Here is a 22,919-nt window from a genome sequence, read left to right as displayed (position 1 = left end):
TGCCCGATGTTAATTCTAACGTCGGAAAGGACGTTCCGGGCAGCCAGGCAGCGATTGGCTAGCCAGAACGTCCTCTAGACGTCAGAATTGACGTCGGGCCACCAGAGTTGGTTGGCCCTGCAGGGAAGAGAAGCAGGGAGATCAAAGAACACGGTGCCGGCCTGATCCCCGATGGCAGCAATGAGAAGGGATGCAGGTTCGGCACCACTGCTCTAGACGAGCCCCGAGCCGCATTCTAGGGAGAACAGTGGATCGCCCCCCCTTGGTACGCCACTGGAGCAGCAGCGTGTCTGGCCGACTCGTTCGCTCAAAGCCGCGGGTGGCGGCTCCTTGCGAGATCCGCGCCTGCGTCTGAAGCATCAGAGAGGCTTCCGATGCAGGAGTGGATAGCGCAAGGAGCCGCCAACCCGCGGCTTTGAACGAACGAGCCGGCTGCTGCTCCAAAAGGAAGAGAATGATGCCTCCAGACCGCGGGCCGCAAATAAAACCTGGAGAGCCATGTGTTTGAGACCGCTGGTGTAAGGTGATGCATGACGGTAACAAAAATCTCATACACAAATACAGGATGTCCAGGGCGGTATTTGGAGAGAACTCACAAGAAACAGACTTGGGAGTCCTGGTCGACAAGTCGATGAAGCCATTCGCGCAACGTGCGATGGCAGCGAAAAGGGCAAACAGAATGCTAGGAATGATTAAGAACGGAATCACGAACAGATCGGAGAAGGTTATCATGCCGCTGTACCGGGCCATGGTATGCCCTCACCTGGAATACTGCGTCCAGCACTGGTCGCCGTGCATGAAGAAGGACACGGTACTACTCAAAAGGATCCAGAGAAGAGCGACTAAAATGGTTAAGGGGCTGGAGGAGTTGCCGTACAGTAAGAGAATAGAGAAGCTGGATCTATTCTCCCTTGAAAAGAGGAGACTGAGAGGGGTCATGATCGAAACATTCAAGATAATGAAGGGAATAGACTTAGTAGATAAAGACAGGTTGTTCACCCTCTCCAAGGTAGAGAGAACGAGAGGGCATTCTCTAAAGTTAAAAGGGGATAGTTTCTGTACAAACGTAAGGAAGTTCTTCACCCAGAGTGGTGGAAAACTGGACGCTCTTCTGGAGTCTGTTGTAGGGGAAAACACCCTCCAGGGATTCAAGACAAAGTTAGACAAGTTCCTGCTGAACCGGAACGTACGCAGGTGAGGCTAGACTCATTTAGAGCACCGGTCTTTGAACTAGGGGCTGCCGCGTGAGCGGACCGCTGGGCATGATGGACCACTGGTTTGACCCAGCAGCGGCAATTCTTATGTTCAGCTTGGAGAAGAGACAGCTCAGGGGTGATATAATAGAGGTCTATAAAATACTGAGGAAAAGGTAGATGTGAACATAAGAATTGCCGCTGCTGGGTCAGACCAGTGGTCCATCCTGCCCAGTAGTTCATTCACGCGGTGGCACTCAGGTCACAGACCAGTGCTCTAAATGAGTCCAGCCTCACCTGCGTATATTCCAGTTTAGCAAGAACTTGTCCAACCTAATTTTTAAACCCTGAAGTGTTTTCCCCTATAACAGATTCCGGAAGAGCGTTCCAGTTTTCCACCACTCTCTGGGAGAAGAAGAATATCCTTATGTTTGTACGGAATCTATCACTTGTTCACTCTTTCCAAAAATGCTTGGACTAGGGGGCATGCGATGAAGCTACTAAGCAGTAGATTTAAAACAAACCAGAGAAAATATTTCTTCATACAAAATGTAATTAAACTCTGGAATTCGTTACTAGAGAATATGGAGAAATCAGGGTTTAAAAAAGGTTAGGATAATTTTCTAAAAGGGACGTGCATAGACTATTATTGAGGTGGCTTGTGGAAATCCACTACTTATTCCTAGGATAAGTAGCATAAAATCTGCTTTGCTACTTGGGATCTAGCTAAGTACTTGGGGCCCGGGTTGGCTACTGCCAGAAACAGGATACTGGGCTTAATGGACCTTCAGTATGTCCCAGTATGATAATTATGTTATAAGAACATAAGAAGTTGCCTCCGCTGGGTCAGACCAGTGGTCCATCGTGCCCGGCAGCCCATCAAGTCCATGACCTGTAAAGTGATTCTTTGTCTGGAACCCGTTCATTCCCCATTTCCCTCCTATCTATTAACCTTCATAGTCCTATCTCTACCCCTAACTGTATCCCTCAATCCCCGAGTCCTTCAGGAATTTATCCAATCCCTCTTTGAAACCCCGTAATGTACTCTCTCCTATCACATCCTCCAGAAGCACATTCCAGGTGTCCACCACCCTCTGAGTGAAAAAGAATTTCTTAGCGTTGGTTCTGAACCTGTCCCCTTTCAATTTCTCCGAGTGCCCCCTTGTTCTTGTGGTTCCCAATAGGCTGAAGAATCTGTCCCTCTCCACCTTCTCTATGCCTTTCATGATCTTGTATGTCTCTATCATAAGAACTGTCATCTCCGGATCAGACCTACGGTTCAAAGAGTCCGGTGATCCGCACACGCAGAGGCCCAGTCAGGTGTACACCTGGTGTAATTTTAGTCATATCCCTCTATGCCTCTCGTAAGGAGATATGCATCTAGTTTGCTTTTAAATCCTAGAACGGTGGATTCCGCAATAACCTCCTCTGGGAGAGCATTATGTCTTATAACAGTAGTAAGATTTGAGATTCCTCACAGAGCCTTAAAGTGATTTCTAAAGACCAGTCAAATACTGGTATTATATATAAGAAATCCCATAAGTAAATTCTACAGAATAACTTGTATGGACCAATGAAATCTGGCCTCTCATAATAATTGGGGTAAGAAATCAAAGCAGAAAAACAAGGGGTTGTCAGTTTAAAAACAATGTGCATAAAATAATATTAACAGAATGTGTCTATTAAAAAAAGCATCTCACTGAACCCAATTAACAAATGTAAAAGCCACACAGAAAAAAAAATTATAAAGACCTAATATGCAGACAATATCCTTTTGGTCTTCTATGTAAATCCTTTATCTATTGACCTTCGACCACTACAAGTCTGCTTGGATTACTCCTGGCAGAATTCTGCACTACTGTGCAATGCAGAATTTGCATAGAATTCCCCCAAGGATGCCAAATTACCTGAGGTCTGCAAAGATTTTGATATGGGGGTCAGTGCACCATCGATGCAGCCTGAATCACTGTCAGCAACTTCTTCAGGCAGCCTGCGTGGGGTCTACAAGCAGCCCTCTATCGTTGTCCCACACTTGATGTCACTTCCTCTTTTTCAGCAGGACTGCGATAGAGAGAATCCTGCAGAGCCAGAAGCAGGTTGCCATTAGCTGGAATCTTTCTTGAGATAAGGAGACCAGAATTGAACGCAATACTCCAGATGAAGTGACACCATGGAGCTCTACAGGGGCATTATAACATTCTTAGTCTTGTTAACCATCCCTTTTTTAATAATTCCTAACATCCTGTTTGCTTTTTTGGCCGCTGCCACACATTGGGCGGAAGGTTTCATCATATTGTCTACGATGATACCCAGATCCTTTTCTTAGACACTAATCCCCAAGGTGGACCCCCTAGCATCCAGTAACTGTGATTTGGGCTATTCTTCCCAATGCACATCACTTTGCATTTGCTCACATTAAATTTCAATTGGCATTTGAACAGGCCACAGCACAGAGTCAGTACTCCTGGATATCATCGATTACAGCTGGTCAATACTCGACAAAAGCAGTGATGCCCTACTAGTCCTACTTGACCTCAATGCTGCCTTTGACACTGTCGACCACTGCCTCCTCATATCTAGACTCTATGACCTTGGAATCAAGGACTCTGCCCTCCAGTGGTTCACCTTCTTCCTTCACCAAAGGATCCAAACTGTCCTACTAGGGATGCACAAATCTAACTCCAAGCCTATTAAATATGGTGTTCCCCAAGGCGTCCTTCTATCCACCCTCCTATTTAACCTCTACATCAGACCTGTCATTGATATAGCCCAGAAGTACAACGTTAAAATCCACTCCTACGCCGATGACATCCAGCTGCTCCTCCCACTAGGCGGAAACCGATCATCCCAAATCTCTAACTTCCAACACTGTCTCTCTGACATGAAAACCTGGATGACAAACAACAAACTACAGCTGAACGCCTTCGAGACCGAACTTTTATGAATCAGAAAAACACACACCAAATACACACTCTCAACACTAAAGACAGCAGATCAATAAGCAGCCTAGGAGTAAAATTAGATGGCCACCTATCCCTATCCACCCACATATCTCAAGTAGTCTCTACCTCCTTCTACTACCTCCGCCAACTGAGAAGGATTAAACCCTACATCTCCACACCTGACCTAGCCCAACTCCTCTACACATATGTCCTCTCCAGAATGGATTACTGCAACTCCCTATTTAATGGAGTAGCCAAAAAAGATCTCAAGCGCCTCCAGCGGGTACAAAATGCAGCAATCAGCCTCTTACAAAGCCTCAACTACCACGATCCCATCTCCCCAGCACTCCGTGCTGAACACTGGCTCCCAATTAGCCAATGCTGCACATTCAAGGCCCTGGTAAAGCAATGTTACTTACTGTAACAGTTGTTATCCAGGGACAGCAGGCAGCTATTCTCACTAATGGGTGACGTGAACCAACGGAGCCCCGATGAGGACGCCTCACGAGCATTTTTGCTTGATGAAACTCGAAGTTTCGAGTCGCCTGCACCGCGCATGCGTGAGTGCCTTCTCGCCCAGACCAGGGCGCGTCTCCTCAGTTCAGATAGCTAGCAGAGAAGCCAACAACCCAGGGGAGGTGGGTGGGACGTGAGAATAGCTGCCTGCTGTCCCTGGATAACAACGGTTACGGTAAGTAACATTGCTTTATCCCAGGACAAGCAGGCAGGTATTCTCACTAATGGGTGACCTCCAAGCTAACCACAATGGGATGGTGGGAGAGTTGGCAACTTAGGAGAATAAATTTTGTAGTACTGTTTGGCCAAACTGTCCATCCCGTCTGGAGAAAGTAGCTAGACAATAGTGAGAAGTGAAGGTGTGAACCGAGGACCAAGTGGCAGCCTTACAAATCTCCTCAATCGGGGTCGATCTGAGGAAGGCTAAAGAGGCTGCCATTGCTCTGACCTTATGGGCTGTGACTTTACTGTGAAGGGGTAATCCAGCCTGGGCATAGCAGAAGGAGATACAAGCCGCCATCGAGTTGGAGATGGTACGCTTAGAGATGGGACGTCCCAATTTGTTCGGGTCAAAAGAGATGAAAAGTTGAGGAGCAGTTCTGTGTGGCTAGGTGCGTTCCAGGTAGAAAGCCAAAGCACGTTTACAATCCAGAGTATGAAGAGCCGATTCTCCAGGATGAGAATGAGGCTTTGGAAAAAACACAGGGAGAACAATGGATTGATTCAGGTGAAATTCCGAGACCACTTTGGGGAGGAATTTTGGGTGAGTGCGAAGGACCACTTTATCATGGTGGAATACTGTGAAAGGTGGATCCGCCACCAATGCTTGAAGCTCACTAACTCGACAAGCGGAGGTGAGGCCAATAAGGAACATCACTTTCCAAGTGAGATACTTCAGATGAGCCTTGTGGAGAAGTACAAATGGAGGTTTCATAAGCTGAGAAAGGACAACATTAAGGTCCCAAACCACTGGAGGCGGTTTGAGGGGAGGATTCACATGGAAGAGTCCTTTCATGAATCTGGAAACCACCGGATGAGCAGAGAGGGGTTTCCCTTGGAGAGGCTGATGGAAAGCAGCGATTGCACTAAGATGGACTCGTATCGATGTAGACTTGAGGCCAGAATGAGAAAGGTGCAAAAGATAATCCAAAACTGAAGACAAGGAGGAGTGTTGTGGCTCATGGTGATGAGAAACACACCAAGCAGAGAATCTAGTCCACTTCTGGTGGTAGCATTGTCTAGTAGCAGGTTTCCTTGAAGCTTCCAGGACCTCTCTCATAGGCTGGGAGAACTGGAAAGGGGTTACGTTGAGAGGAACCAAGCTGTCAGGTGTAGAGACTGCAGGTTGGGATGAAGTAGAGATCCCTGTTGCTGTGTAAGTAGTGATGGAAACACTGGTAGAGGGAAGGGCTCCCTGCTGCTGAGTTGAAGTAGAAGGGAGTACCATGGTTGTCTGGGCCACTGTGGAGCGATCAGGATCATGGTGGCATGGTCTGACTTGAGTTTGACTAGAGTCTTCTGGATGAGAGGAAATGGAGGAAACGCATATAGGAAGAGATTCGTCCAATCCAGAAGAAAAGCATCCGCCTCGAAGCGGTGAGAAGTGTAGATCCTGGAGCAGAACTGAGGCAGTTTGAAGTTGTGGAGGGCTGCAAAGAGGTCGATCTGAGGAGTTCCCCACTGAAAAAAGATGTGATGGAGGGGCGTTGAGTGGAGGGTCCACTCGTTAGGTTGCAGCAGACAACTCAAGTTGTCCGCCAAGGCATTGCCGCCCCCTGGATGTAGACGGCTTTGAGGAAGGTGTTGTGGCGAATCGCCCAATCCCAAACTCTCAGAGCTTCCTGACAGAGGAAGGCTGATCCCATGCCCCCCTGTTTGTTGATATAATACATGGCAACTTGGTTGTCCGTGCGGATGAGGACCACCTCGTCTTGAAGCAGGTGCTGAAAGGTAGTGAGAGCATTGAAAATCGCCCTGAGTTCCAGGAGATTGATGTGGCACTGGCGTTCTGTGCTGGTCCAGTGACCCTGAGTGCGTAGGCCGTCCAGATGAGTTCCCCAAGCATAAGTGGACGAGTCGGTCATGAGGACTTTCCGATGGGGGGGAGGGGTGTTTGGAACAGCAAACCTCTGGATAGATTGGAGGATAGCATCCACCAGCGAAGAGACTGTTGCAGAGCAGGAGTCACCCGGATGTGTCGAGACAGAGGGTCGGATATCTGCGTCCACTGAGATGCCAGGGTTCACTGGGGAATCCTGAGGTGAAGTCTGGCAAAAGGAGTCACGTGAACTGTAGAGGCCATGTGGCCCATGAGAACTATCATGTGTCTCGCCGAGATGAACGGGCGAGAGGACACCAAAGGGCAAAAATGGAGGAGAGCTTCCCGCCGTTCGGAGGGGAGGAACGCTCTGAGTTGGGTAGTATCCAGAACAGCTCCGATGAAGGGAAGAGTCTGTGAGGGTTGTAGATGGGATTTCGGAAAGTTCATCTCGAATCCCAGATGTTGTAGCAACCAAATCGTCTTCTGGGTCGCGAAAACGACTCCCTGTGACGTAGAATCCTTGATGAGCCAGTCGTCCAGGTAGGGGGAAGACCTGGAGGCCGTGGTTCCTGAGTGCTGCGGCCACCACTACCAGGCACTTGGTAAAGACTCGGAGTGACAAGGTCAGGCCGAAGGGAAGCACTCGGTATCGGAGTTGAAGATGTCCAACCTTGAATCTAAGGTATTGTCGGGAGGCCGGATGAATGGGAATGTGGGTATAGGCCTCCTTGAGATCCAGAGAGCATAACCAGTCGTTCTGCTCGAGGATGGGGTATAGGGATGTTAGGGTCAACATGCGAAACTTCTCTTTGACCAGAAACTTGTTGAGCACCCTGAGGTCTAAAATGGGTCGCAGATCGCCCGTCTTCTTCGGAACAAGGAAGTACCGGAAGTAAAAACCCTTGTTCTGTTGAGACACAGGAACCGGCTCGACGGCTCCGAGCTGTAATAGAGCCTGAGCTTTCTGAAGAAGAAGGGCGGGCTGGGTCAAGTTGGAAAGATACTCTCTTGGAGGATGTTCCGGGGGTACTCGATCGAACTGGAGAGACAGTCAAAAGGGCTGAGGAGCCTTAGGGATGGAGGATGACTGAGGCTTTTGTTGCTGCTTTTGGGAATGCTGCCGCTTCACAGGCTGTTGGATGGGGGGAGCCTGCTTAGGTGGGTAATGCCGCTGGTATACTAACGGTGGGTGTGATGGGCGAAGAGCGGTAGGTTTAGGCTTTGGACGCAGGATGGATTGGAAGGATTTCTCATGGTCCGAGAGCTTCTTGGTTGCGGCCTCGATGGATTCATCAAAGAGGTCAGTACCAGCGCATGGAACATTGGCAAGCCTGTCCTGGAGGTTAGGGTCCATATCGATGGTCCTGAGCCATGCCAGCCGGCGCATAACCACTGCACACGCTGTAGCCCGAGCCGAGAGCTCAAAGGCATCGTAGGATGATTGCATCAGCTGTAACCGGAGCTGGGACAGCAAGGCAAGAACCTCCTGGTACTCGGATTGTGCCCTGGTGTCCACATAGGGCGAGAACTTCTGGAGTACCGACAGGAAGAACTCGAAATATGTGATGAAATGGAAGTTGTAGTTCAGATCCCTGGATGTCATCATGGAGTTCTGATAAATCCGCCTGCCAAAGCGGTCCATGGTCTTGCCCTCTCTACCAGGTGGGACGGCAGCGTAGTGCTGGGATGGGTGAGAGCGCTTCAGTGAGGACTCCACCAAGAGGGATTGATGGGAGAGTTGGGAACCATTGAACCCCTTGTGGTGCACCGTGCGGTACCTGGTATCCAATTTGCCTGGCACTGCGGGGATGGAATAAGGTGTTTCAAGGCACCCCATAAAGGTCTGATCCAGCAACTTGTGAAGAGGAAGTTTGAGGGATTCAGCAGGTGGTTGAGGGAGGTGCATAGTCTCCAGGTATTCCTTGGGGAATTTGAAACCTGTGTCCAGGTGAATGTCCAGGTCGTCTGCCATCTGTCGAAGGAACGAGGAGAACGACAGCTGGTCAGCCGAAGCAGGGTCTCGAGAAGGGCTCAAGGACGTCGAGGCCTCTGGATCCAAGGAGGACAGGGATCGTGGTGGTGCTAAAGACCCCAGTGTGCCCTCGAGCTCCAGCATAGGAGGGGGTGAAGTAGCCGGTGGAGAATACTCGAGGAAAGGCTGCTTCCGATGAGGCGAGGCATGTCTGGACGAGTGCCTCGATGAATGCCTCGACCGATGTGCACAGTGCTTGGATATCGGCCTCGATGAGCAAGGCGAATGGATTTTCGCTGAGGCCCCCAGATAGTGGATGGGGCTGGAAGAAGTTGATCGAAGCACAAGCGGATGGCTGGAATCACCCCGGGGTACTCCTAGGGGCTTGAACCCCTGCATCGGGTGGATCGGCTCCAATGGAGGCACTCGCAAAGACTCTGCTCCTTGCATCGAGTGAATCGGTTCCAATGGAGGCATGGGCAAAGCCTCGGCTCCTTGCGATGCATGCACTGAAACCAGACCAGACACTCGCAGAGATTCTGCTCCCTGTAGAGAGTGTGTGTATCGCTGAGGCACTGGAGGCGGCTCGACCTCGCGGGAGGCCTCCCCGTGCCCAGGCTGGATTTGTGAGAGAAGCTTAGGCCCAATGATGGTGAAGAGCTCGATGAATTGCTTCTCTAACAAGGTCTGGAACGAGGCCGGCAAGGACGGATCCGCATCTGCAATGGGACCGCCTGCATGGGCCTTGCGTTCTTTGGGAGTAGTGTGTGAGTGCTTGGGCCTAGAAGCCTTGGGCACTTTTAGCACTACCGGTGGAATAGGCTACCTGATCTGAAGAGACTGAGGAAGGCATCGCAGCAGGCGCTGGAGTCGGGGCCGGCACGAACGATGCAGGCTTGATGAGACTCGGCGCCGCAGAGGTGGAAGGCTGAGGAGCAGAGGATTAAGTCGAGGGTGAGGGGCCTTTCGATGAAGACTGCTCCGTCGAGGACTCCATGCTGAACAGCGACTCCCACAAGACGCAACGGCGCTTGAAAGCACATGCAGTGAGTGTGGAGCAAGACCGGGACGATTTTGGAAGGTGTTCAGGCCCGAGACACCGAACACAGCGTCGATGAGGGTCTGTGAGCAAAATTGCGCACTGGCACTTGGTACACTTTTTAAAACCGGTGATAGACCAGGACATTGGCCGGAAAAGCTCTGCCGCAAGATCGAAGCCTTGGGGCTGCGGCCACGTGGCCTGCCCGGTCAGACGGATGGAAGAAATTTTTTTTTTCTTTTTTTGAAAACAAGAAAGAACGACGAAAATCAGCAATTGAGTTAAAAATAACCCAAAACCGCAGACTTTAGAAGCACAAGTGAAAAATCTTCACGCAGAGAGTCGAAGACGGACTTCTCGGCTCCGCGGAAAAGAACTGAGGAGACGCGCCCTGGTCTGGGCGGGAAGGCACTCACGCATGCGCGGTGCGGGCTACTCAAAACTTCGAGTTTCATGAAGCAAAAATGCTTGTGAGGCGTCCGCATCGGGGCTCCGTTGGATCACGTCACCCATTAGTGAGAATATCTGCCTGCTTGTCCTGGGATAATAGCGCATAAACGAATTTACGCCACCATCCCTTCCTACATAAAATCCAAGCTAACCATGTATATCCCCACCCGCACCCTCCGCTCAGAAATGGAGAAATGCCTATGCATCCCCTCAGGAAGGTCCCTCCTGTCAGAAACCGCCCGCAAACGCTCCTATAGCCACTTCATCCCCCAACTCTGGAACCAACTCCCCCCACAAATCAGACTACAGAACTCATTAATGACCTTCCGGAAAGCGGTAAAGACCCTCCTCTTCAACTAAAATTCAACCACTGTCTACACCTCACCCCCCTTAACCCCCCCACCCTCTCTTCTCCATTCTAATCTTCTACATAAATTGCTGTATAGTCCTCTCTTAACCTGCACTTAAATTACTGTATAGTCTTTGTATGTCCAAATATACTCCAATGTGAATATTTGCTTGTAGACCGTTCTGAGCTACTGAAAGGACAGATTAAAATATAAATAAATAAATGTGGACACTCAGTCTTCTAGTTTCCTAAGGTCTGTCTGCGTTTTAATAACTTTGATCAGTTTAGTGTCATCTGCCAGGAGCCATTTCTGGTCGGTTAAATTGCTTTGAATACCGACCTGTTGCTTTCAAGCCTTATTTTCACTGTAAGGAGCTCCCTTTTGTTGAATTAAGATACAAATGTTTCCTTATGTTTCCCCCACGCAACTCAGCTGCGCAGGAAGTCTTTCCTGGCTCTTAAACCAGTTCTAGCATTGGGGATCACATTTTTCTTGAAAATGTGTCTTGAAGAGAATATCTTTTTTTGATGTGTTGCAACTGGAAATTGGCTATGAATGTTATGTACCTACATAGTGTATGCGAGATTGATCTCCACAACCCTCCTAATCTCACCGATGCAGGGGAGGGCGTATCACCTCACCACTATCCTCTTTTCTTCCCCAGCTTTGTACTCCAAGTTCCTGGAAGCACTCACTTGTTCCCTCATGAAGTACATTGTACAGAGATCCATAAGGCATCCAGTGGGTAATGATGATAGGATGAGGAGCAGGGGGAGACTGACAAGCCCCCAAAACCGGCAGCACATTGGGATGAGAGAAAATCCTGAAACAAAACCAGCAAGCAAGCATGTAAAGTACATTAAACATGGAGACATTCTCCTCCACCCACTGTCACTTTGAGGCACACATACCCCTGTCCACCCGGGTCTCACTTTGAGACACATTCTTTTCTTCTATCCTCTCCCAGTCCTTACCCAAAAACATCCTTTCTCCTATCATAACTGTCGCATTATTCATGAAAAAATAAGCCATCATATGCCAGCGTCACTCAGAGAAAAACACATGAGGAGTTTGGGATAAACATTAGAGAATGACACGGGGAAAATATCTGTCCCCGTCACTGCACCGTCCCCGGCCCACCATCCTCTGCACCGTCCCATCACCGCCGTTCCCTTCACCGCCCCGTCACCGTCATCCCTTTCACCGCCACTGCCATCCCATTCACCGCCCCGTCACCGTCCCCGCAGCATCCATATAAGCCTCAGTACTGCGAAACACCATGAAGACAGAAGAGAGTTCTGCCACTACTACTACTGCACTGAGAATCTGTTTCATTGCCTCTGCCCTGTAGTAAAAACCGAACATAAAATACAGTAGTGCCTCACACAACGAACTTAATTCGTTCCAGGAGCAAGTTTGTTATGCGAAAAGTTTGTTGTGTGAAACGCGTTTTCCCATAAGAATACATGTAAAACAAAATAATTCGTTCTGCAGCCCTACATTTCCCTCCCTCCACCTCACCTTATATGCAGAGTTTGCCAGCTTTCTTTTTCACCCAGCCGCACGCTTTCAAAAAGCTGTGCACGCGCAGCTGCTGGAGTTGATCAATGTTCTCCTCTCCTGCAACTTCCGGTTTCCGGTTGCGTCAGAGGAGAAGATTGAACAACAGAGCATGCGCGCATGTGCTGCTCTTTGAAAGTGTGTGGCTGGCCGAAAAAGAAAGCCGGAAAACTCGGCATCTAAGGTAAGGTGGAGGGAGATGATGGAACACTGCATTCAGACAGGAGGGTGCTGCTGTTCCCGGCTCACATTAGGAAGCGGCGAGAGTAGTTCCGCCCCCCCCCGGGCCCCTCGGGCGACTTCGTTGTGTGAAACGAAGTTCGTTATAGGGAGCAAGACAAAAAGTTCGATATGCGCAGCGTTCGCTGTGCGAGGCGTCCGTTATGCGAGGCACCACTGTAAATCAATTAACTTGTCCTCCCTTTCAATGACGTATCCCCATGTTCACCTATAGCTCGAATCAGGTCAATTGTGCACACTAAAAATGCAGGAGGATCTGGAACGTGAGCGCAGGCAGGCAGTGATACAAAAACAACAGACACCCGACCGACTGCAGTGTTCCGCCATCTCCCTCCCTCCATCTCACCTTAGATGTAGAGTATGCCGGCTTTCTTTTTCGCCCAGCTGCATGTGCGGGTGCTCATTTGTTCAATATTCTCCTCTGCCGCAACCGGAATCAGGAAGTTACAAGAGAGGAGAAGACTGATCAATGCGAGCGCGGCTTGGCGAAAAAGAAAGTCGGCATACTCTACATCAGTGGTTTTCAACCTTTTTACACCCGTGGACTGGCAGAAATAAAAGAATTATTTTGTGGACTGGCAAACTACTAGGACAAAAATTTTAAAACCCTGTTTCTGCCCCATCTCCGCAAGCTCAGTCACCTCAGTAACTATAGAAAAATAGACAAATATAGTGCAAAATATAGACAGCAAATATAAATTCTCAAAACTGACACGTTTTGATCACTAAATTGAAAATAAAATCATTTTTCCTACCTTTGCTGTCTGGTGATTGATTTCATGAGTCTCTGGGTGCGTTTCCTTCTGTCTGTGTATCCTTTCTTTCATTTCTTTCTTTCTGCACTCAGGCCCAAGAATTGTCCCTTTCTATTCCCTCCCTCTTTCCTTCCTATGTCCTTAGTGCCCCCGGTGCCTCCTTCCCATGTCTTTAGTGCCCCCGGTGCCTCCTTCCCATGTTCTTAGTGCCCCTTCCTGTCTTTAGTGCCCCCAGTGCCTCATTCCCATGTCTTTAGTGCCCAAGTGCCTCCTTCCCATGTCCTTAGTGCCCCTTCCTGTCATTAGTGCCCCCAGTGCCTCCTTCCCATGTCTTTAGTGCCCCCAGTGCCTCCTTCCCATGTCCTTAGTGCCCCTTCCTGTCTTTAGTGCCCCTAGTGCCTCCTTCCTATGTCCCTCTCACTGGCTTCCACACTTTGTCCCACCCCCACCCCCGAAGCCTGCCTGTGCCTGTCTACCTTTCTCCCTCCCTAGCCAAAGCCAGCCTGCTGCCTCCCTGTCGCACAAAAAAAAAAAAAAAAAAAAAGCCTCTGTCCTTTTCCCCTTCTCTTACCGCCATGCTGCAGCTGCTAAAGCCGGAAGTCTTCATTCCGACTCTATTCTGACGTCGGAGAGGACGTTCTGGGCCAGCCAGGCAGCGATTGGCTGGCTTAGAACGTCCTCTCCGACGTCAGAATTGACGTCGGATAGACTTCCTGTCGGCTTTAGTAGCTGCAGCATGGCGGTAGGAGGAGAAAAGGAGAGGCTTTTTTTTTTCTTCGCGCGGACCGGCAGAAAGTCAACCGGCGGTGCTCTTCCAATTCAAAGGTGAGGTGGAGGGAGATGGTGGGGACCGCGCGATCTTGATTGCCTCACTGCGGGGACAAGTCCATTCACCGCTCCACGGGGCGGTGAATGGCCTTGTCCCCGTCCCGCAGAGGCCACTATTTTTTCTTCCCCGTTTTGGCGGGTTACCCGCGGCTAAACGCGGCTAGCTGCGGGTAACCGCCACCGTATCATTCTCTAATAATCATCTCGTCTCCCCAGCATCACAGGGCTGCACTCCAGGGAGGGGGACAAGGCGTGGGGGAGAGATTTACTCCCTCTGGATTTCTTAGCCACTGATGTTAGTCTCTCCAACATATATGGTTTGGCATCTCCCCCTCTCCCGTCTAACTTAAAATTTGTCTCTTTCCATCTTTAGATATTACTAGGGTGGTAGCAATCGACTTATATTGTCTGCAGCCTGCTCTAGAGCCTTCTCTCTGAACTGTCCTGCCCCTTTTGATGCAACTTCCAGTTTCTGTATGGACAAAGGATCAAAAGAAGGCTTCAGAGAAGGCCACAGGAGGCTTATGTCAACCACTGTCAGGGACATCTAAAGATGGAGAGAGACAAATTTTAAGGTAGAAGGGGAGGGAGCCATGCAGGTAGTGGATGGGGCCACAAATCTGGAGTGCAAAGGCCCCCACAAGGGCTAAGGCCAGCATCGCAGAGACAGACATTTGCCCACATTTGAAGTATACCTAGTTGAAAAAAAGTTATAGAGAGGCAGCCAAAAAGATCCAAGATAAAAGAGCAAATTTTTTCATCCTCCACCTGCTTTATTTCCCGGTACTACCATAGAGCATATACAGTATAGCTTTTTTATCTTAATATCTGCTGCAAGAAAGCAGCAGAAACAGGATTGCAAGAGACCCGACTCTGGTTTAACCAGTCTACACTGCCACAAGCCATCGATTCAGTTGCCTACCTAAGCTTGGGGTACTCTTCATTGAAGTCTCTGCTTTTCCGTGTGGTCCAGTCACGAATCTTCAGAACTTTTATGACAATGTCATTTCCCTGCCACCGTCCTTTCCAGAGCTGCCAGAAAGCAAGAAATAGGGAAGTGGGTAAGTCATGCAATATAGCGGAAGAAACAGAGGTAAATAAAGAGTGAAATGGAGAAAGATATTGCCCAAGGCGAATGTCAATTTCAACCCGTTCTGAGCTCCCGGGAGAATGGGATATAAATCTAAACACATAAATAAAGTTACAGATTTACATGAACAGTTGGGAGGGAGGGCACCCAACAGGTCTGCATCCTCACCTCTCCCACTGAGCAAGAATTTGGGACATTAGGAACAGGAGTTCAGGGATTTAAAGAGACATCCTCACCTCTCCTGAGTGGTTCTCATTGATTTTATGGTTCAATGTTAGCTGTTTGAAGTCAATTCCTGCATGCTTGTTGAGAGTCCCGTTCCCTGGGAAAAAGCCAATATGAAATAAACACTGATAAGACTATCTCCAACATGGTGTTTTGTTTTGCTTTTTAAACTTTACTTCACTACTAAAAAGCACAGTTACTTACCGTAACAGGTGTTATCCAGGGACAGCAGGCAGATATTCTTGACTGATGGGTGACGGCACCGACGGAGCCCCGGTACGGACAATTTTAGAGTGATTGCACTCTAAGAACTTGGAAAGTTCTGGTAGGCCGCACCGCGCACGCGCGAGTGCCTTCCCGCCCGACAGAGGCGCGCGGTCCCCAGTTAGGATAAGCCAGCTAAGAAGCCAACCCGGGGAGGTGGGAGGGACGCAAGAATATCTGCCTGCTGTCCCTGGATAACACCTGTTACGGTAAGTAACTGTGCTTTATCCCAGGACAAGCAGGCAGCATATTCTTGACTGATGGGTGACCTCCAAGCTAACAAAAAGAGGGATGGAGGGAAGGTTGGCCATTAGGAAAACAAATTTTGCAAAATAGATTGGCCGAAGTGTCCATCCCGTCTGGAGAATGCATCCAGACAATAATGAGATGTAAAAGTATGAACTGAGGACCAAGTAGCAGCCTTGCAGATTTCCTCAATAGGAGTGGAACGGAGGAAAGCTACAGATGCTGCCATCGCTCGGACTCTATGGGCCGTGACAGAACCTTCCAGTGTCAGTCCGGTCTGAGCATAACAGAAAGAAATGCACGCTGCCAGCCAATTAGACAACGTACGTTTAGAAACAGGACGTCCCAATTTATTCGGATCAAAGGACAGAAAGAGTTGGGGAACTGATCTGTGGGATTTCGTACGCTCTAGATAGTAAGCTAGAGCCCTCTTACAATCCAAAGTATGCAGAGCCTGTTCCCCAGAATGAGAGTGAGGTTTCGGAAAGAAGACAGGCAGAACAATGGATTGGTTGAGATGGAATTCAGAGACAACCTTAGGGAGAAACTTTGGATGTGTACGCAGAACCACCTTGTCATGATGAAAGATCGTAAAAGGTGGATCTGCAACTAGTGCATGTAGCTCACTGACCCTCCTGGCAGAGGTAAGAGCAATAAGGAAAAGTACCTTCCAAGTGAGAAACTTGAAAGGAGAGGTAGCCAAAGGTTCAAATGGAGGCTTCATTAAGGCGGAAAGAACCACATTGAGATCCCAGATAACAGGAGGGGCTTTAAGAGGTGGTTTCACATTGAAAAGACCCCGCATGAACCTGGACACCAGGGGATGAGCTGAGAGAAGTTTTCCATGAACCGGCTCATGAAAGGCAGCAATGGCACTGAGATGGACTCTGATGGAAGAAGACTTAAGGCCAGAGTCAGACAAAGAAAGCAAATAATCCAACAATGTCTCCACTGCTAGGGAAGTGGGATCAAGATGGTGAAGAAGACACCAGGAAGAAAATCTTGTCCACTTCTGATGGTAACATTGCAGAGTGGCTGGTTTCCTGGAGGCATCTAGAATGGAACGAACGGGCTGAGACAAAAGAGTATCATGAGAAGTCAGCCCGAGAGATACCAAGCTGTCATGTGCAGAGACTAGAGGTTGGGATGTAGAAGGGTCTCCTGATGCTGTGTAAGCAGAGAAGGAAACAGTGGAAGAAGAAAAGGTTCCCTGGAACTGAGTTGAAGTAGAAGGGAGAACCAATGTTGCCTGGGCCACCTCGGAGCAATCAGAATCATGGTGGCTCGTTCCCTCTTGAGCTTGAACAAGGTTCTCAACATGAGAGGCAGAGGAGGGAAAGCGTACAGGAACAGATTGGACCAGTCGAGGAGAAATGCATCCGCTGCCAGATGGTGAGGAGAGTAGAGTCTGGAGCAGAATAGGGGCAGCTGGTGATTGTGAGGAGCTGCAAAAAGGTCTATCTGAGGAGTGCCCCATTGAGCGAAGATGGACTGTAGAGTGAAAGGATCGAGTGCCCACTCGTGAGGCTGGAGAATTCTGCTGAGCTTGTCCGCTAAGGAATTCTTTTCTCCCTGAATGTAGATAGCTTTCAGGAATAGATGGTGATTTATGGCCCAAGTCCAGATCTTCTGGGCTTCCTGGCACAAGAGGCGAGAGCCTGTCCCACCCTGCTTGTTGATGTAGTACATCGCAACTTGATTGTCTGTGCACAGCAGGAGGACTTGAGGAAAGAGAAGATGTTGGAAGGCCTTGAGGGCATAAAACATCGCTCTGAGTTCCAGGAAATTGATGTGATGCTTCTTTTCCTGGGCTGTCCAAAGGCCTTGAGTTTGGAACTCGTTCAAATGAGCTCCCCAGGCATAAGGGGAGGCGTCGGTGGTGATGACTAGTTGATGAGGAGGTAGATGTAACAGAAGACCTCTGGAGAGATTTGAGGATATCAACCACCATTGTAGAGACTGACGAAGAGATGATGTGACAGATATGTGACGTGAGCAAGGATCCATCGCTTGGGACCACTGGGTAGCTAGGGTCCATTGAGGAGTGCGCAGGTGAAGACGTGCGAAGGGTGTGACATGAACTGTGGAGGCCATGTGACCCAAGAGTATCATCATTAGTTTGGCAGAGATGGAAAGTTGTAGAAGCACCTGCTGACACAGAGATTGAAGCGTTTGAAGACGGTTGGATGGCAGGAACGCTCTCATGAGGACTGTGTCCAAGACAGCTCCGATGAATTGAAGTCTCTGAGTGGGGATGAGATGAGATTTGGGTATATTGATCTCGAACCCCAGAAGTTGAAGAAACAGGATGGTTTGGTTGGTGGCCAGGAGAACAGTCTGAGATGAATTGGCCTTGATAAACCAGTCGTCCAGGTAAGGAAAGACCTGAAGGTGGTGAGATCGTAGAAAGGCAGCCACCACAATCAGACATTTAGTGAACACTCTTGGAGAGGAGGCAAGACCGAAGGGCAGCACCTTGTATTGGTAATGACAACGATTGATCATGAAGCGTAGGTACTGTCTGGAGGCCAGATTGACCGGTATATGAGTGTATGCTTCTTTGAGATCGAGGGAACATAGCCAGTCGCCTTGATTGAGAAGAGGGTAAAGAGTGGCCAGAGAAAGCATTTTGAATTTCTCTTTGACCAAGCATTTGTTTAGATCGCGAAGATCTAGAATGGGTCTTAGATCCCCTGTCTTTTTGGGGACTAGAAAATAACGGGAGTAGAATCCCTGCCCTCTCTGATCTAGAGGAACTTCTTCTATAGCGTTCAGAAGGAGGAGGGATTGAACCTCTTGAAGAAGTAGGGAAGACCGAGGAGTGTTGAAAGCAGACTCTCTTGGCAGACTTTGGGCAGGAGGTGTCTGAAAGTTGAGAGAGTAGCCGTGGCGGATGATGTTGAGGACCCACTGATCCGACGTGATGAATTCCCAACGGCTGATGAAGTAAGTAAGGCGTCCCCCTATAGGCTGTGGAAGTTGGGTAGAAGGAACGAGACTGGCTATGTTCTGGAGAACCAAGTCAAAAGGGTTGAGTAGGTTTTTGTGAAGGGGGAGGTTTCACCTGCTGCTGTTGCTGAGCCTGTCTAGCAGCTGGTCTTTGTTGTCTCTGACGTCTAGGTTGTTGTGTAGTCTGTGGCAGAGGACGGGCTACAAATCTTCATTGGTAGGCCGAGTGTTGACGAAAAGGCCTGGTAGGTGGAGTTGCTTTCTTAGTTTTAAGAAGAGTGTCCCACCGAGTTTCATGAGCCGAGAGCTTTTGAGTAGTGGAATCCATGGAATCTCCAAACAGCTCATCCCCCAAACAAGGTGCGTTGGCTAGCCGGTCCTGATGATTGACATCGAGTTCGGAAACTCGAAGCCAGGCCAGCCGTCGCATGGCTACTGACATAGCTGTAGCTCTGGAGGTCAGTTCAAAAGTGTCATAAATTGATCTGACCATGAACTTACGAAGTTGCAAAAGGGAGGAACAATTTTGGTGAAAAGCAGATTTTTTCCGGTTGGGGAGATATCTCTCGAAAACAGTCAGATTTTGTATAAGCTGCTTTAGGTAGAATGAGAAATGAAATGCGTAATTTCCTGACCGGTTGGCCAACATCGCATTCTGGTACAGCCTTTTTCCAAATTTGTCCATGGATTTACCCTCTCTGCCAGGAGGGACTGAAGCATACACACTAGCCCCCTTAGACTTTTTGAGTGTGGACTCAACTAAAAGGGACTCATGAGGTAGTTGGGGTTTGTCAAACCCAGGAATGGGAATGACTTTATACAAAGAGTCCAACTTGCGGGGAGCTCCAGGTACAGTTAAAGGAGATTCTAAATTTTTATAAAAGGTCTCTCTCAAGATGTCATGGAGAGGTAACTTAAGGTATTCCTTTGGAGGCTGGTCAAAATCCAGTGCATCTAGAAAAGCTTTGGATTTCTTTGACTCAGCCTTCAAGGGGCTGGAGAGAGAATCACACATCTCCTTCAAAAAGGAAGAAAAAGAGGACACATCTGGTCTAGAGGAAGGTCCCAAAGCAGAAGGGTCCTCATCACCAGAAGAGCATTCCCCTTCAGAAAGAAGAGGATCCTCTGAATCACCCCACAAATCAGGATCTCGAACTTGAAAACTCCGGTCCCGAGATTCTGGTGTGGAGGGTTCTAGGTGACGTGATTTGCGAAGCGATTTTCCTGACCTGATCGACTCGGTACCGGGAGATGTCACTGGATGCATCGGAGCCGAAGTCTGTACAGCCTGATGGTGAGCTCTCGGCTCCGGTGCAAGAACCGGCATGGAGACCGAGGAAGCAGATTGTACCGGTACCGACAAAGTGGAAGCCGATAAAATAGGGCGTTCCACTGTCGGTACCGGTGGCTCAGACCGGACCGGGACCGGAAGGCTCGGTGCCAAGAGTGAAGGAAGAAGGTGTTGCAACTGTTCCTTAAGCTGCACTTGCAGAACAGCAGCTATACGCTCTTCGAGTGAGGGCACCGGTACCGCCTTTTTCTTCTGCGGTAACTGCGGTGCTGCTCTACGCCCCGAGGATGAGGAACCCGATGTCGAGGGGCTCACCTCTATTGGGGCGGAGCGCTTCCGTGGGCGCCTCGAGGTCGGCAGGATTGGGCTCGCTGCCACTGAGACCAGAGGACGCTCCAACGGGGAAGGCTTCTTAGCCGGCTTACCTGAAGGAGTCGACGCGGTATCGCGTGGCGTCGATGAGGTGGGTGCCGACTGCGCTGGAGCCGATGTCGGTGCCGGTGTCGTAGAGTCAGACATTTCGGCACCAAAAACCAATCTCTGCTGGATTTGACGATTTTTCAGAGTTCGCTTTTTTAAAGTAGCACAGCGGGTGCAGGTAGACGCTCGATGGTCGGGACCAAGACACTGTAGACACCAATTATGTGGGTCAGTGAGTGAAATTGGTCGTGCACACCGCTGGCACTTCTTAAACCCGGGTTGAGGGGGCATGAATGTAAAAACGGCTTCAGCCAAATCGAAGGCCGAGGCCTCGATAGTGGCAAAAGGCCCCGCCGGGGCGAATTCGAAAAAAGAAGAAAAAAACAAATGTTTTTTGTTTTTTTTTTTAAGAAAAGAAAATAAAGAAAAAAGGAAGGAAACAATATTTCCTTCAAGAGTTTACGCGAGCGGGAAGAATCAAAAAGATTTTCTCACAAATGCCGTTGAGAGAAACGCGTCTTCTTAGCTCCGCGGAAACTAAGAAACTGGGGACCGCGCGCCTCTGTCGGGCGGGAAGGCACTTGCGCGTGCGCGGTGCGGCCTACCAGAACTTTCCAAGTTCTTAGAGTGCAATCACTCTAAAATTGTCCGTACCGGGGCTCCGTCGGTGCCGTCACCCATCAGTCAAGAATATGCTGCCTGCTTGTCCTGGGATAATTGAGGATATTCTAAAACAATTTCTAAATTTTTATAAGGACCTGTATTCTTCTGAGCCTTATGAGGATAGGGAAAAAGATGGTTTAGAATTTTAAAATCTAATCATTGGACCGAAGGTTCCTGATCATATAAAAAGAGGTTTAGAGTAGAGGTCTGCACGGGAATGGGAATCGCGGATCCCGCGGGTTCCCCCACTGGCCCACGGACTCCCACGGGGACACCCCCCTGACCCACGGGACTCCCACAGGGACGCCCCCCTGACCCACGGGAATGAAAACAGGTCTACCTAAATTCTGGCGATGCAGGCATGCAGCTTAAGTACAACTCCAGCGTCGCGGCGGTCCTGCAGCTCGGTGGGGCGAGATCAGCAAGCAAGAGCCTTGCTTGCTGATCCCGCCCCACCGCCGGACCAATCAGCAAGCAAGGCTTTCAGCTGTGTACGTGCTGAGCTCACTGCTCAGCATGGCTGTTTCCCGCCGTGACGCTGGACTTGTATTTAAGCTGCATGCCGTGCGGTACCTGGTATCCAATTTGCCCGGCACTGTGGGGATGGAATAAGGCGTTTCAAGGCACCCCATAAAGGTCTGATCCAGCAACTTGTGAAGAGGAAGTTTGAGGGATTCAGCAGGTGGTTAAGGGAGGTGCCTAGTCTCCAGGTATTCCTTGGAGAATTTGGAACCTGTGTCCAGGTGTATGTCCAGGTTGTCTGCCATCTGTCGAAGGAAGGAGAACAACAGCAGGTCAGGCGAAGCAGGGCCTCGAGACGGGCTCAAGGACGTCGAGTCCTCGGGATCGAGGACGTCGAGTCCTCGGGATCCAATGAGGACGGGGATCGTGGTGGTGATAAGGACCTCATCGTGTCCTCGAGCTCCGGCATCGGAGGGGGTGAAGTAGCCGGTGGAGAATACTCGAGGAAAGGCTGCTTCCGATGAGGCGAGGCATGTCTGGACGAGTGCCACGATGAATGCCTCGACCGATGTGCACCGTGCTTGGATATTGGCCTCGATGAGCGAGGCGAATGGATCTTCGCTGAGGCCCCCAGGTAGTGGATGGGGCTGGAAGAAGTTGATCGAAGCACAGGCGGATGGCTGGAATCACCCCGGGGTACTCCTAGGAGCTTGAACCCCTGCATCGAGTGAATCGGTTCCAATGGAGGCATGGGCAAAGACTCTGCTCCTTGCGATGCATGCACTGAAGCCAGACCAGACACTCGCAGAGACTCTGCTCCCTGTAGAGTGTGTGTATCGCTGAGGCACTGGAGGCGGCTCGACCTCGTGGGAGGCCTCCCCGTGCCCAGGCTGGATTTGTGAGAGAAGCTTAGGCCCAATGATGGTGAAGAGCTCGATGAATTGCTTCTCTAACAAGGTCTGGAATGATGTCAGCAAGGACGGATCCGCATCTACAATGTGACCGCCTGCACGGGCCTCGCGTTCTTTGGGGGTAGTGTGTGAGTGCTTGGGCCTATAAGCCTTGGTTATTTTTAGCACTACCGGTGGAATAGGCTGCTGTGCTACCTGATCTGAAGAGACTAAGGAAGGCATCGCAGCAGGCGCTGAAGTCGGGGCCGGCACGAACGATGCAGGCTTGATGAGTCTTGGCGCCACAGAGGTGGAAGGCTGAGGAGCAGCGGATGAAGTTGAGGGTGAGGGACCTTTCGACTAAGACTGCTCTATCAAGGACTCCATGCTGAACATCGACTCCCACAAGACGCAACAGCGCTTGAAAGCACGTGTGGTGAGTGTGGAGCAAGTCCGGCATAATTTCGGAAGGTGTTCAGGCTCGAGACACCAAACACAGCGTCGATGAGGGTCTGTGAGCGAAATCGCGCGCT

At 49.8% G+C, this 22,919-nt stretch overlaps 1 protein-coding gene across 3 annotated transcripts in view; it reads right to left on the bottom strand.

The window, feature by feature from the left end:
• ILK (integrin linked kinase) overlaps positions 1 to 22,919 on the bottom strand; it is a 185,058-nt gene that overhangs the window by 17,601 nt on the left and 144,538 nt on the right. For all 3 annotated transcript variants that reach the window (XM_033949504.1, XM_033949506.1, XM_033949505.1), the window contains 3 exons: positions 15,213 to 15,298; positions 14,809 to 14,918; positions 11,199 to 11,326 (listed from right to left, as the gene is read on the bottom strand). In XM_033949504.1, the coding sequence (XP_033805395.1) occupies positions 11,199 to 11,326; positions 14,809 to 14,918; positions 15,213 to 15,298 (324 nt within the window). The remainder of the gene's footprint in view (positions 1 to 11,198; positions 11,327 to 14,808; positions 14,919 to 15,212; positions 15,299 to 22,919) is intronic.

This window comes from Geotrypetes seraphini, chromosome 6 (genome assembly GCF_902459505.1).
Source record: "Geotrypetes seraphini chromosome 6, aGeoSer1.1, whole genome shotgun sequence".
Classification (NCBI taxonomy): domain Eukaryota; kingdom Metazoa; phylum Chordata; class Amphibia; order Gymnophiona; family Dermophiidae; genus Geotrypetes; species Geotrypetes seraphini.
This window is presented reverse-complemented; position numbering and strand designations above follow the sequence as displayed.